The 14,186-nt window shown below is 43.0% G+C and overlaps 1 protein-coding gene across 1 annotated transcript in view; it reads left to right on the top strand.

Annotated features, from left to right (window-relative positions):
- Window positions 1–6,106: 6,106 nt before the first annotated feature.
- TRPM8 (transient receptor potential cation channel subfamily M member 8) overlaps window positions 6,107–14,186 on the top strand; it is a 171,270-nt gene continuing 163,190 nt past the window's right edge. The window contains exon 1 of the mRNA XM_087717034.1: window positions 6,107–6,196. Within this exon, the coding sequence (XP_087573160.1) occupies window positions 6,107–6,196 (90 nt within the window). The remainder of the gene's footprint in view (window positions 6,197–14,186) is intronic.

Genomic DNA, 14,186 nt, shown 5'->3' with positions numbered 1-14,186 from the left:
GGATCCACACTTCTGCTTCTTGCCATTTCCCTCCTGCACCTGTTGGCTGAAGTTACCATATGCCGCTCTCCATTTTCGGACCATATGAAGATCCAACATCTCCTTGCAGAAAGCTGCCAGATTCTTGCCCTGAGAATCCTCCATGATTCCTTTCTTAAATTCCACAGAGTAGCTCTTTCTTTTCTGTCTCAGGGTCAAAATAAAAGCCTTTTTAGATCATTAAATCCATTAATGCAAAACCCTGGTGGTTGGGATTAGGCATTGTGGTTTTGCTGTGCGTGGGTTAGGGTTAGGGTTAGGGTTAGGGTTAGGGTTAGGGTTAGGGTTAGGGTTAGGGTTAGGGTTAGGGTTAGGGTTAGGGTTAGGGTTAGGGTTAGGGTTAGGGTTAGGGTTAGGGTTAGGGTTAGGGTTAGGGTTAGGGTTAGGGTTAGGGTTAGGGTTAGGGTTAGGGTTAGGGTTAGGGTTCCCTTCCCCATTCTCTCTCTTTCCTGTTTCTCTCTCTTTCCTCTGCCTTCCTTTCCCTTCCTTTCCCTTCCTTTCCCTCCCCCCATTCTCTCCTTTTCCTGTTTCTCTCTCTTTCCTCTGCCTTCCTTTCCCTTCCCCCGTTCTCTCATTTGTTTGGAGTCTGACAAAGACTCATTTCTAGCAACTTTTACCGATGTAGAGGAGGGTGGCAGGTGGGGGAGAGAGATGCCAGGCACACATCCTAGCGCTGGACAGGTAAGAGGCACACCTCGCTTCTCCCCCCCATCTGCCACCCCTCACTAAAGGAAGGGCAGGGAAGGGAACCAGGCAAGCAGTGTTTTTTTGGTCGAAAGGGAACAGGTTGGGGGTGTGGTGATCGCATTGCTGGCCTGCCGCTCTTTTTGCGGTAGGCTCTTTTTGCACAGGAGGGAACGGGGCTTTTTTTTGAAGCACATTGCTGGCCTGCCTCTTTTTTTTTGTGGCGGGCCCTTTTTTTGCCCAGCAAGCTGTACCGGTAGGTACAGCAAGGGCTGTGGGGTGCATGGGGCATGTCCCCCCTTCCCCCACTCCAGTCTCACCTCCTCACCTTGGTTGTTTGCATGTAAAGCAACCAGTGGTAATGGTGGGGACTGGTTGCTCATGCACTTAAATAGTTGGGATGGGTTTATTTTGAGGGGAGGGCTTATTATGGCATGCTCTGAAAAGCCCAATTGGGCTTATTATCTGGGCATGTTTTATTTTTGGGAAAACATGGTACTATCTATGAGGCAGGAAAACTCCCTACTCTGGTTTCTTTATGCGGCCTGATATTCCTGGGTAATGGTTTCTTCAATATTTTCCACGATATGCCAGCTTTGAAGCCAAGAACAGAAGCGAGACACAGAAGTGAGATAAAAAACTTTGCACTAATGCCAATCAGTATCAAGGCTACAATAAGCTAGAATTAATTCCTAAAAACTAATTTCTGACAGTATACAATATTAGCAGAAGCCAATAACAAAGCTTAATTTCTAATAAATGATTTCTAGCATTATATCATATCAGAAGTAAAGAGCAAATATTGGTTTGATCACTGTGCTCCTTCATTGGTATGAAAAAGGAAGAGATAGGGTCCTGAACAACAGTTGTGAACATGGCCAGTTACCTATTCCCACCCCAGAGGGGGACCCTCTGAATTGTTAGGGATCCTGAGGGGAGAGGAAGGATCAGGGCCCATGGTTTGGGGTCCTCTGCAACACCAAATAAAGAGAGACCTGAGCCAGTCTGCCCTCCGCCCATCACTGCCGTTGCATCTATCATGGCCTTCACTGCCCCAAACCCAGTTCATCACCTAAACCCAAACCCAAGTTGGAGAGATAGAAGGATTCATCCGGTCTAAAAGGGGGCCTTTGCGACATTTGAGGGGGACTATATGCTGAAAATACTGGATATAGCTCAGAGTCTGATCAACCAATCTGACACGACTTTAGCCCAACGATGCTGGTTGTGTTTGTATCTCCATCAGCATACCACACAGCCCCTATCATGCCTGAACTCTGGGCAAACACCAACACCACCATAGTTTCTGAGAGATGTGCTAGATTTGGGGGGGGGGTCCTGGCAGATGCAAAACTACATGATGACCTCTACAAAAGCTGGGTAAAGTTGGGAGTTAGCCACCTTCCCATCATTGGCCAATGGCTGTTGGCGTACACCTTCTGGAGCCACCTTCCTTATGTGTCAAAAGGAGTCAGGGCTCCTGGAAGGGCACTCTGATGGGGGGAAGTATGGGGGACCACTGGCACGAGTGCCAAATGGAATTGACTATAAGTTGCTCCTCAGAAAAAGCATGAGGATGTCAAAATCACCCAAAACATTTCCCTATCCATGTAGAAATTCTACAGAAACAAGGTCACTTTCTGAAGGGATTGTATAAAAGCCAGTCTGCAACATCCAAATTCCTACTTTGGCTCAGCAGCAACTAAGTGGACTCAGACTGTGCTCCTTTTTCTTTTGGAAATGAGAACTCCCGCTATTTTCTGGAGCCTGGAGTTCCCTTTATCATTTCCCTTTATCAAGTCCAGGGACATGAAGAACCTCTACTCTAGCCACTAATTGGCATGCTTCTGGCAGGGACTTGAGGATAATGGAATAATGAATAGAAGCGCTGTCACATTTTCTCCATGAGCATGGCAGTTTGTTTGGAAGAAATTGGGTCTTCTTCCTGTGTGTGGGGGAATGCATATGTATGTTTGCCTTGCTACTGGACTGGTACATCTCGTCCCAAAGATGGGTGTTGTTGCTGGGGAACAGGCCCTCCCAGTGCTTCTCATAGGCCATGTGCAGAAAAGAGTGCCACTATTGATCCCACTATTAGTGATCCTGGGGATAGGCACAACAATTGGGATAGGGGTTGTTGACCTAACTCAGTCTACAGTGCAGTTTAAGCAGCTGTCAGAAGAGTTCCAACATAGCCTAGGTCAGATCACCCGGACTTTGGTCAAAGTGCAAGACCAGATAGACTCTTTGGCAGCAGTAGTCTTGCAAAATCGACAGGCCCTGGACCTCCTGACAGCTGAGAAAGGTAGTTTGTGTTTGTTTTTAGGAGAAGAATGCTGTTTCTATATAAATAAATCAGGAGTGGTCAGAGAAGCTGCAAAGGATCTGCAAGACAGAGCACCCCAGATTGGACAGAGATTAGTAAGGACAATCATGGTTTTCATGGTTGCCAAGCACAGTCTGGGTCAAACAGCTGTTGTTCCTTTTGTTGTGTGGGATAGCAGGATTAGCTTTCGTCCCCTGTATGATCAGACAACTGGGTACGAGGTCAATAAAGCAAATAAGGATTGAAAAAGAATTGATAGTCTTAGGGGGACCTTTGGGAAGTAGGCCTTCCCAAGGTCCTTGAGGGGGGAATGAAGGATCAGATGATGGAATGTATGTACAAATGAAGCCCTGGGAATCAGAGGAACGGTCATATTTGGCGATAGGACTCAGGCGTGGATGGAATGGACATGAGGGTGAAGAATATGAATTCTGATAAAACATTTTCTCTTGTCTTTATTTCTTTGCCATGACAATTAAGAGCTTTGCTCCTTTTCTGTCTCTCTCTCACTGAGGAGGGAGCAGGGGAGTAATGGGGTGGTTGCTGCCTCAGACAAAAGTTTTAAACTGCTTTCACTTTTCTCTGCAGAAGGAGTGGGTTGCGGGGGAGCTGCCTCAGATAAAACTTTCTATTCTTTTATTCTGCTCTGCAATAGGAAAGGGGCTGCATATTAACAGTGAGACAGATGTTAGCACCTTAAAACCACTAGCCAAGTTATTAGGAACAAGAATAGCTTGTTTATAAGAAAAATCCCAAAACCCACAGAGCTGGCACACTTTGCAAGAGACCCGTGACCTGCGGTGAAAAACAAGTGATGTGACATTTAGCTATTTAACATAACAAGTGTAAGGGTTTAGGGGGGCTGAAATCCAAATAACCAATCAATATTATCAGTTATGCATGCATTATTAAGGGAAGAGCAAAGGGTTGAATGCGACCCACCCTTGACTATAAAAACTGCTGTAAGATTCTAATCTTGGCCCTTGGTTAGCTTTTCAAAACCGGGGTCCTTATACCTTGGTGCCAAAATAAAAGTATAATTCTGTATCACACCTTATGTCCAGTGACTTATCGGCTTCGACACTAAGCAAGAGTCCAGGTTTGGGGACAACAATAGGCTATAAATGAAAAACACTGACCTGATTGTGGGAGATATCATGTCAGTATTCAATATATCATTTATGTAGATTAGGTGTAGATTGCCTTCCCTGTTCATTGATTTGTGATTAGAAAAAGCAGCTTTTCAGGGATAAAATGTATTTGGGATCAATATATTTCCTACAAAATCTACAGGTAGTTAAGCTTTATATTTCAGATAATCAGTGTTATAGCAGGAAAAAATTCAACATACAAATTTAATTTACTTTAAATTAAATCACAGCAATCTTCTACATAACAAATTAAATAAGAATGGTTTTTCATTCCTTTCAACACTATAAACATTCAACTGCCAATACATTCAACTGCCTCATTACAATCCAGTTGCATTTTTTTTGTTTTTTCCTCACCTTCTTCAGCTTCTCTCCCTGCTAAGAGATAAAATGAGACAGCTCTAAAGGAGGAGCTTGGAGATGAGAGGCATCTCAAAACTCCTCTGTTGCAGACATTACTTTTCCAAGGCAAACACCCGGTAGCATAGGACTGTACTGTAGTAACTAAGGTACGTTAGATGGTGGAGTTTTTTTTTCTTCCTTGGGCTTTATCCAAGCTTTTTGGTTGTGTCAGTATTAGTTTGGTTTAAATCCTGCATAATAATCTTTAATAGCCTTCGTATGAACATTTTTGGTAGAACTTCTAGATAAATGTTATAGGCTTTTTCTATGGCTTTGTATAGTTAACTTTAAAATAAATCTAGATAATAAGGATAAAGCAATGTTTAAATAATGTTTGTATTACAGTATTCCTTCTGCTATCACAGAACGATTAAAAACAAAACCAATGCAATAAGACTTTTTAACATTTTCAAAAATAAATTATTTTATACCTTGTTATTAGAAAAATGGTATAATATATATTTATAATAATAATATTATAATAATATTCCAACATATTCTGCAGGGAGGAAAAACAATAAATCCCTAACTTGAATTGGAAAATTATTTTGGCCTGACCTAGAATGGATAGCAAAGTACTGTAATTGTATGAAAATGTATAATAAACAATTAAGTTGTTATTAAATCACCTTTGAGTTAAATATATGATGAAGGACTGAACATGCTGATCTTTACTACTACAGCATGATCTGCATTACTAGAATGATTTAAGTTAATTGAAGTATCAATGAGCTCCTTTTCATTTAGAAATAGGACGTTTGATCTACTTTAAAGCACTGTAATAAGGATTTGCTGTAAAAATATTTCTCCATCTTTTGAAATGCAATTTTTCCGTTGAAATGTCTATACAAATATATTTTGTTCTTTCAGGAACATACGGGCTTATCTTAACTCTTCTCCCCTTCCTATATATTCAAGTGTGCTGTTTACCGTTTAATTTTATTAAGTGTGCTGTGTGTTAAAATCCAGTTAAAATTTATTTATTGTTTAAGAAATAGTTTTCAAAAACTGTTCTGGCTATGTTTTTTGGCTTTTTAACAAAGGCTAGTCAATTAAGATTACATTTTGCCAGAAACCAGCAGAACACTTCTTAAAATGAGAAACTGTACATTGGATTTAAATGGGTTGCATGTAACTAGTAAAAGTAATTTTATTACCCTAATGCTGCAAGTCTGTAAAGCTCCAATGATAGAAGTGAAATATATGCAGTGCATGATTTTGTATTAGTCAAAAACTGGAGACAGTGCAATCACTTTCAAGTATTCCAAAAACTCTTAATATATTACCCAACTGGGGTGGTTGGGCAGCTCCATCCCCCTACCTTGTTGTGGCGGCATTCAAAAGAAATAAGATATCCCCCCTCTCCCAAATAGATATCCTAGTGCTTATTTGAGAGCCTAAAGAAAATAAGATCGGGTCTTATTTTCAGGGAAACATGGTAGCAAGAAGTATAAATCTACTTTTCTTCTTAATAGGTATCACTACTCTGGATTTAACAGACATCATGAAAGGCAGAAATAATAGTATCCTGGAGAGCTCAAGAAGTCTTTATTCCAGTATCTCTCGGAGCATGGATCTATCATACAGTGAAACTGTAAGTGAACAATAAAACTAGTTTTATACAAATAATATTCATAAAATCCCTACAGACACATTGGTCAATGTTAAATGTAATTATCATGTGGAGAGGGTGTGTGTGTGTGTGTGTGTGTGTGTGTGTGTGTGTGTGTACACAAAAAAGGCAACAGTAAAAATATTGGGTTTCTGTCTGGATGGTCTCTTGTGATAAGCCGATGGACAGAGAATGGAAGTAGTGAACTTCCTCCCATATTTGGGCATACCGGGGGTTGTAACTCTAAATAGATACCTATCACCCCGGCTCAGCTGATAAGGAGTCGAACTCTGTGGCTTAGTGGTTAACACATCTGCCTAAGATGCAATACAGCACAGGTTCGAATCCCAGTAAGGGTATGGCTAACTGATGAGAGCTAAATAGCTTGAAATAGATCTATACTAGTCTCCCTTTATTTATTTATCAGCACAAATACAACACAAATGTAACAAAAAAGGCAACAGTAAAAATATTGGGTTTCTGTCTGGATGGTCTCTTGTGATGAGCCAATGGACAGAGAATGGAAGTAGTGAACTTCCTCCCATATTTGGGCATACTGGGGGTTGTAACTCTCTCTCTCTCTCTCTCTCTCTCTCTCTCTCTCTATATATATATATATATATATATATATATATATGTGTGTGTGTGTGTGTGTGTGTGTGTGTGTGTGTGTGTGTGTGTGTGTGTGTGTGTGTGTGTGCTGGTTCGAATCCCAGTAAGGGTATAGCTAGCTGATGACAGCTAAATAACCTGAAATAGATCTATACTAGTCTCCTTTTATTTATTTATCAGCACAAATGCAACACAAAAATGGTTTTCTGCCTGGAAGGTTCCTACGGTGGAGCTGAAAGGCAAAAGGGAAGCAGTATGCTCCCTCCCATATTTGGGCATACAAGGTGCTTTGACATAACACACACAGACACACACACAAACACACACACACACACACACACATGCACACTGTAAGGGCTCCTCTCCTAACTTAAGAAAGTGAAGACTCTTGAAATGGATTATTTCAAAAGTAACCTTTAATTAAGAAAAATGGAAATCATTAGAGGCAAAGCAACATTTTTTCATTTTTTTTTCATTTTCACTTTATTTGTATGCCGCCCTTTTCCCTGGGGGGACTCAGGGCGGCTCACAGTTCAAAAGGGGGGGGAGGACAAACAATTTACAACATGGAGACACTACATCATTTAAGAACACAACAGTCATACAATTCGAGTGGGGTTAGAATTGTTTAACCCCAGGCCAGCCGGGACAGCCAGATTTTAAGGGCGGCGTGGAAGGACTGGAGGGTGGTGAGGGTAAGAATCTCCACGGGGAGTTCGTTCCAGAGGGTCGGAGCAGCCACCGAGAAGGCTCTCCTCCGGGTAGTTGCACTGGCTAGCTGATGGAATTCGGAGGAGGCCTAATCTATGCGATCTTATCGGTCTAGTGGAGGTAATTGGCAGTAGGCGGTCTCTCAAGTACCCAGATCCAATACCATGGAGGGCTTTGTAGGTGACAAGTAGCACCTTGAATCGCACCCGGAGATCAACAGGTAGCCAGTGCAGCTCGCGGAGGATAGGTATTACGTGGGTGAAACGAGGCACACCGACGATCGCTTGCGCGGCCGCATTCTGGACCAGCTGAAGTCGCCGAATACTTTTCAAGGGCAGCCCCATGTAGAGCACATTGCAGTACTCCAGCCTAGAGGTCACAAGGGCACGAGTGACTGTTGTGAGGGCCTCCCGGTTCAGGTAGGGACGCAACTGGTGCACCAGGCGAACCTGGGCAAATGCCCCCCTGGTCACAGCTGACAAATGATGTTCGAAAGTCAGCTGTGGATCCAGGAGGACTCCCAAGTTGCGAACCCTATCTGAGGGGCGTACAATTTGACCCCCCAGCCTGAGAGATGGAACACTTGGCCAATTCGTGGGAGGGAAGCACAGCAGCCACTCAGTCTTTTCTGGATTGAGCACAAGCTTGTTAACCCCCATCCAGTCTCTAACAGCCTCAAGACCCTGGCTCATCACATCCATCGCTTCGTTGAGTTGGCACGGGGCGGACAGATACAACTGTGTATCGTCCGCATACTGGTGGTATTTTATCTCGTGCCGTCGGATGATCTCCCCCAGCGGTTTCATGTAGATATTGAAAAGAAGGGGGGACAGGACCGAACCCTGCGGCACCCCATACGTTAGGGGCCTAGGGGTCGATCTCTGCCCTCCGACTAACACCGACTGCGACCTGTCCGAGAGGTAAGAGGAGAACCACCGTAGGACAGTGCCTCCCACCCCTACCTCCCGCAGTCATCGCAGAAGGATACCATGGTCGATGGTATCGAAAGCCGCCGAGAGGTCAAGGAGCACCAGGATGGAGGCATGGCCTCCATCCCTGGCTCTCCAGAGATCATCGGTCAACGCGACCAAAGCGGTTTCTGTGCTGTAGCCAGGTCTGAAGCCTGACTGGAATGGATCGAGATAACTGGCTTCCTCCAAGGACCGCTGGAGCTAAAAGGCCACCACCTTCTCAACAACCTTCCCCACAAAGGGGAGGTTGGAGACTGGATGATAGTTGTTTAAAACGGCTGGATCCAAGGATGGTTTCTTCAGGAGGGGTCTCACCACTGCCGCCTTTAAAGCGGGGGGAAAGACCCCCTCCCGTAGGGAGGCGGTAACAACCGCCTGGATCCAGCCTCGTGTCACCTCTCTGCTGTTTACAACCAGCCAGGAGGCGCACGGGTCCAGCACACATGTGGAGGCACCTACAGCTCTCATCTCCTTGTCCACGTCCTCAGGGGTAACAGCTTGAAAATCAATCCAGCGATGGCTTACCAGATAATCCCTTAGTGCCTCGGCTGGTTCTGCAGAATTGGAGTCCAGGTCCGCCCGGAACCGAGCAACCTTGTCCACGAGGAATTGGACGTAATCCTCAGCCCTGCCCTGCAGCGGATCGCCCATATCCCTCCTGTTTAGGAGGGAACGGGTTATCCTAAACAGGGCGGCTGGGCGCGACTCAGCGGACGCAACCAGAGAGGCAATATGTGTTCTCTTAGACGTTCTGATTGCTCGAATGTACTCTCTGGTGCAGGTTGTTAAAAGTGCTCGGCTCGATTTGGATTTACTGGACCTCCATAAGTGCTCTAGGCGTCTCCTTCGGCGCTTCATCTCCCAGAGTTCCTCAGTAAACCAAGGAGCCCTCCAGGATCCACTGCCTCGGAGCGGCCGTAGAGGCGCAATCCGGTTAAGAGACTCCGTCGCTGCCAAGTTCCAGGCAGCAACCAGGGTCTCCACCGGACTGCGTCTGGAACCCCAAAGGGTCCATAAGTCGCCTGGGGAGGAACCACCTGGTCGGCTCCTCCTCCCTACAGTGGGGGTTTGGTCTCCGAAAGTCAAGCCTCAATAGGTAGTGGTCTGACCATGACAGGGGCAAGATCTCACTACCCCTCAGACCAAGATCACAATTCCACTGCTCCGAGAGAAATACGAGGTCAAGCGTGTGACCCGCTGAGTGGGTTGGTCCCCGGATTACTTGGGTCAAGCCCATGGTTGTCATGGAAGCCATGAACTCCTGCGCTCCATCAGAGTGTTCACCGAGCGAAGGCAAATTGAAATCCCCCAGAACCATAAGTCTGGGGAACTCAACTGCCAGCTCGGCTATCGACTCGAGGAGCGAGGGGAGGGCTGTTGCAACCAGTTGGGAGGCAGGTACGTTAGCAGCAAACCCACTTGACCCTTGAGGTCCAACTTCACCAGCAGGGACTCACACCCGACAAGCTCTGGAGCAGGGATCCTATGAGGTGCTAGAGACTCTCGAATAACAATGGCCACACCCCCACCCCTTTCCTAAGCTCTCGGCTGATGGAGCACCTGAAAACCCTCTGGGCACATCTCTACGAGGGGGACTCCTCCCTCCGGGCCCAGCCAGGTTTCAGTAATACATGCCAGGTCTGCCCTCTCGTCTAAAATTAAGTCCCGAACGAGAGGAGCTTTATGAACTACAGACCTGGCATTTAGCAACAGCAGCCTGAGGCCAGGGTCCTGATTACTCACACCATCTGGCCTTGGAGTGGGACTCGTAGTGCCGGAAGGAGGGATCTCTGTGACATAGCGAGCCCTCCTTCCCCGGTAATGGCCTGCCCTAAAGTCCCCGCCATATCTGCCCCTCCCTGTTAAGACCGTAATGCTCTGGCCCACTCCCGTGTCCATGGTCCCCCTACCCACCCCCATAACCCCTGCGTGCTCCGGCAGGCCCTTCGAATCAAACATCCTGCGGCTGGGATTGACCCAACATCTGAATCCCCTTAGGCAATGCAGGTAGAATTAAACAGTAGTGACCCCTCCCATGCAAATTCTAACCAATATACAAGTGTAAAGATGTTTCCTTTATCAATTGTCCTGAGAGCCGAATAAACATACATTCCCATGACTATCTTCTGTTAGACATTAAAGTAAAACACCCCAACAGCCATCATAAACATTCCCCAAATGAGGGTGGGATCTCCGGCCTTTCAGCGCCAGGAAACCAGTTGTAAAATGTCAGTTGTCACAGGCATTGCCAATAAATTGACTCCAAGCCCCCCCTCCTCCCAATTGAATGGCAGTATCACTTTTAGGGATCTGACATGCTGCCGTTCTTTAGAAAAAGGAGAGATCCACCTGTGAAAAAATAGAAACAAAAATTCCATCATAGTATTTTAACAAGGTTTGTCAGGGTATTGGAAGTGAAATTTATTCAATAGGGTAGAGGTCCTAACATGGTGTTTAGCTACCCATTCATTTTGAGATGAAGGTAAATTCTTCCAAGCAACTGGGTATTGGTTTTTACCCCCTGTGAGTCCTAGAGTCCAGGATTTCCTTAATCTCAAAATGTTGTTCACCTTCTATTATGATAGGAACAGGTGGTGTAGGTGCAGGTGGTCTGAGTTGTGAGATTACTTCTCGTTTGAGTAAACTAATGTGGAATAATGGGTGGACTTGCCTGAGTGTCTTTGGAAGGAATAATTCTACAGTTACGGGGTTGATGACTCTCATGATAGGGAAAGGTCCAATGAAATTGGGCCCTAATTTCTTTGATGGCTGCAATGACCTCAGGAATTTTGTAGATAAGTATACTCTATCTCCAACATGGAAAGGTTTGGGTTCTACTCTTTTCTTGTCAGCTTGAATTTTAAAGCCTTTCTAGCTTCCTGTAAAGCTAATCTAAGTACTGGCCATGTGTTTCGTAGGGTGTCTATCCATTCTTTAACTGAGGGGATAGTGGGTTCTTCTATGGGGAGTTCAGGCATGGGGCTGAAATCTTGGCCTATTGCTACTCTAAAAGAGGTGAAGCCAGTGCTTGAGTGCACAGTGTTATTGAAGACCACTTCTGCAAAAGGTAAAAATTTAGTCCAGTTATCCTGTTGAAAATTAATAAACATCTTAGATATTGTTCGAGAACTGAGTTCAATTTTTCAGTCTGACCATTAGTGGCCAAATGGTGACTGGAGCTCAATCCTTGGGTGGTGCCAAGTTAGGTCAAAAATGCCCTCCAAATTTTTGAAGTGAATTGGACCCCTCTGTCGGAGATCATTCTCTCCATGAAGGCGATAAATGTGTATCAGGAATAACTTGGCTAGACTTTTGGCAGCTGGGATTGTTTGGCAAGGTATAAAATGTGCCTGTTTTGAAAACAGGTCTGTTACAATCCAAATGACAGTATTCCCTGCGCTGTCTGGTAGTTTGACAATAAAATCCATAGCAATCTCCTTCCAGAGTGCTGAAGGTTCAGCTAGCTTCTGTAACAGTCCTGGGATTTTCCCTTGTCGTCTTTTAGTTGCCACACAAATAGGGCAACTAGCTACATAGCTCTCTATGTCCTTTTTTAGTGATGGCCACCAAAATTGCCTTTTTTATTATTATTATTTTTCCCCTTCTACAACACCTTACAATCATTATATCAACATTATTATGTCATCATACCTGTACATGTATATATAATTTCGCTTCTATGTTTACACACACACACACACACATATATATACATACATACATACATACATACATACATACATACATACGTACGTACGTACGTAAGGGTATGGCTAGCTGATGAGAGCTAAATAGCTTGAAATAGATCTATACTAGTCTCCCTTTATTTATTTATCAGCACAAATATAACACAAAATGTGTAACAAAGACAACAGTAAAAATATTGGGTTCCATTCACTGTCCATCGGCTCGTCGCAAGAGACCATCCAGATAGAAACCCAATATTTTTACTGTTGCCTTTTTGTTACATTTGTTGTATTTGTGCTGATAAATAAATAAAGGGAGACTAGTATAGATCTATTTCAAGCTATTTAGTTCTCATTAGCTATGTATGTATGTATATGTATATGTATATGTATATGTATATGTATATGTATATGTATATGTATATGTATATGTATATGTATATGTATATGTATATGTATATGTATATGTATATGTATATGTATATGTATATGTATATGTATATGTATATGTATATGTATATGTATATGTATATGTATATGTATATGTATATGTATATTTCAGCTTAATTAATTATGTTCTTGTTTTGCAGACATTTGTACCAAATGTTCCAAATTTCATAATATTCTGACTCTTCTTTATCTTTTAATTTTAGTGTTAATTTGTTCATCTCTGCACAATCCAAAAATTTTTGTATCACTAATTCGTCCGAGGGGATATTATTTTGTTTCCAGTATTGGGCAAATGCTATTCTAGCTGTGGTTAGCAATGTGTTAATATGTACTTAATTTTCTTTGTATGTTTTCCTTTGATTATTCCCAGCAGAAAGATTTCGGGTTTGCATTTTATTTGTTCTCCTGTAATTTCTTGCACCCATTTCCACATTTTTGTCCAATATTTTTGTGCTTCTGGGTAGGTCCACCATATGTGATAAAAGGTCCCTTGCATTTTTTTACACTTCCAGCAGGTTGGATTCATGTTTGGGTACATTTTAGCCAATCTTGTTGGTGATAAATGCCAATGATAAAACATTTTGTATGTATTTTCTTTAAGTACTGCTGATCGTGTTAGTTTATAATGTGTTTATAATTCTTTCCCAATCCACTAGATCTATATTGTAACCAAAGTTTTTGGCCCACACTATCATGCAACCTTTAACTTTTTCTTTTTCTAATGTTACTTCTAATAAATATTTGTAAAATTACATTATGAATTTATTTTCTGGGTCAATTAAAATTTTATCTATTTGTTGTAATTCTGTGGATATTCCATATTCTTTTACATCTTTTTTGTATCTTGATTGTAGTTGGAGATATGGCCACCAACCTATATTTATATTTTGCTCTTTTAATTCCTGATTTGTTTTCAAATTTCCTTGGATGTCTAAAATTTCACTATATCTAACCATTTTTGATAGATCTAGTGTATTGGGATGTGTCATGGCTTCCATAGTGGAAAGCCATGTCAGTATTTTCATATAGTCTCTAATTTTATTCCAGACCTATATCAGTGCATCTCTAATATAGTGTCTATGAAAGTATTTTTGTTTCTTTTTACCCTCTTCCCATAGGAAAAAATGCCATCCCGTTTGCAAATTGTGGCCCTCTAATGTTAGTATTCTTCTTTTTTTTAAATTTATCCAATCCCTGATCCATGTTAGTGCTGCTGCTTTGTAATAAAGCTCCCAGTCAGGTGCTGAAGGATCACTACCATTCTGTAATAGTCCTGGGATTTCCCCTTGGCATCTTTTAGCAGCCACACAAACAGGGCAGCTAACTAAACAGCTCTCTATGTGCTTTTTTTTAGTGATGGCCACCAAAATTGCCTTTTAATGAGGTGTAAAGTTTTCACAAAATCAAAGTGTTGCATATTCAATATGCAAATACCAGCTGCGACCTGATTGGTTGGTTGTTTTGACAGTTGGTCTGAGTGCTAGTATAAATACCCTGGCAGTTGCAGGGAACGTTTGAATCGCTTGTCACCTGTGTTATAAT

This window comes from Thamnophis sirtalis, unplaced genomic scaffold (assembly GCF_051295495.1).
Source record: "Thamnophis sirtalis isolate CommonGarterSnake01/CBP01778 unplaced genomic scaffold, rThaSir2_p1.2 scaffold_5, whole genome shotgun sequence".
NCBI lineage: Eukaryota > Metazoa > Chordata > Lepidosauria > Squamata > Natricidae > Thamnophis > Thamnophis sirtalis.
The sequence above is the reverse complement of the archived record's forward strand: the minus strand, read 5'-3'. Positions and strand labels throughout refer to the sequence as shown.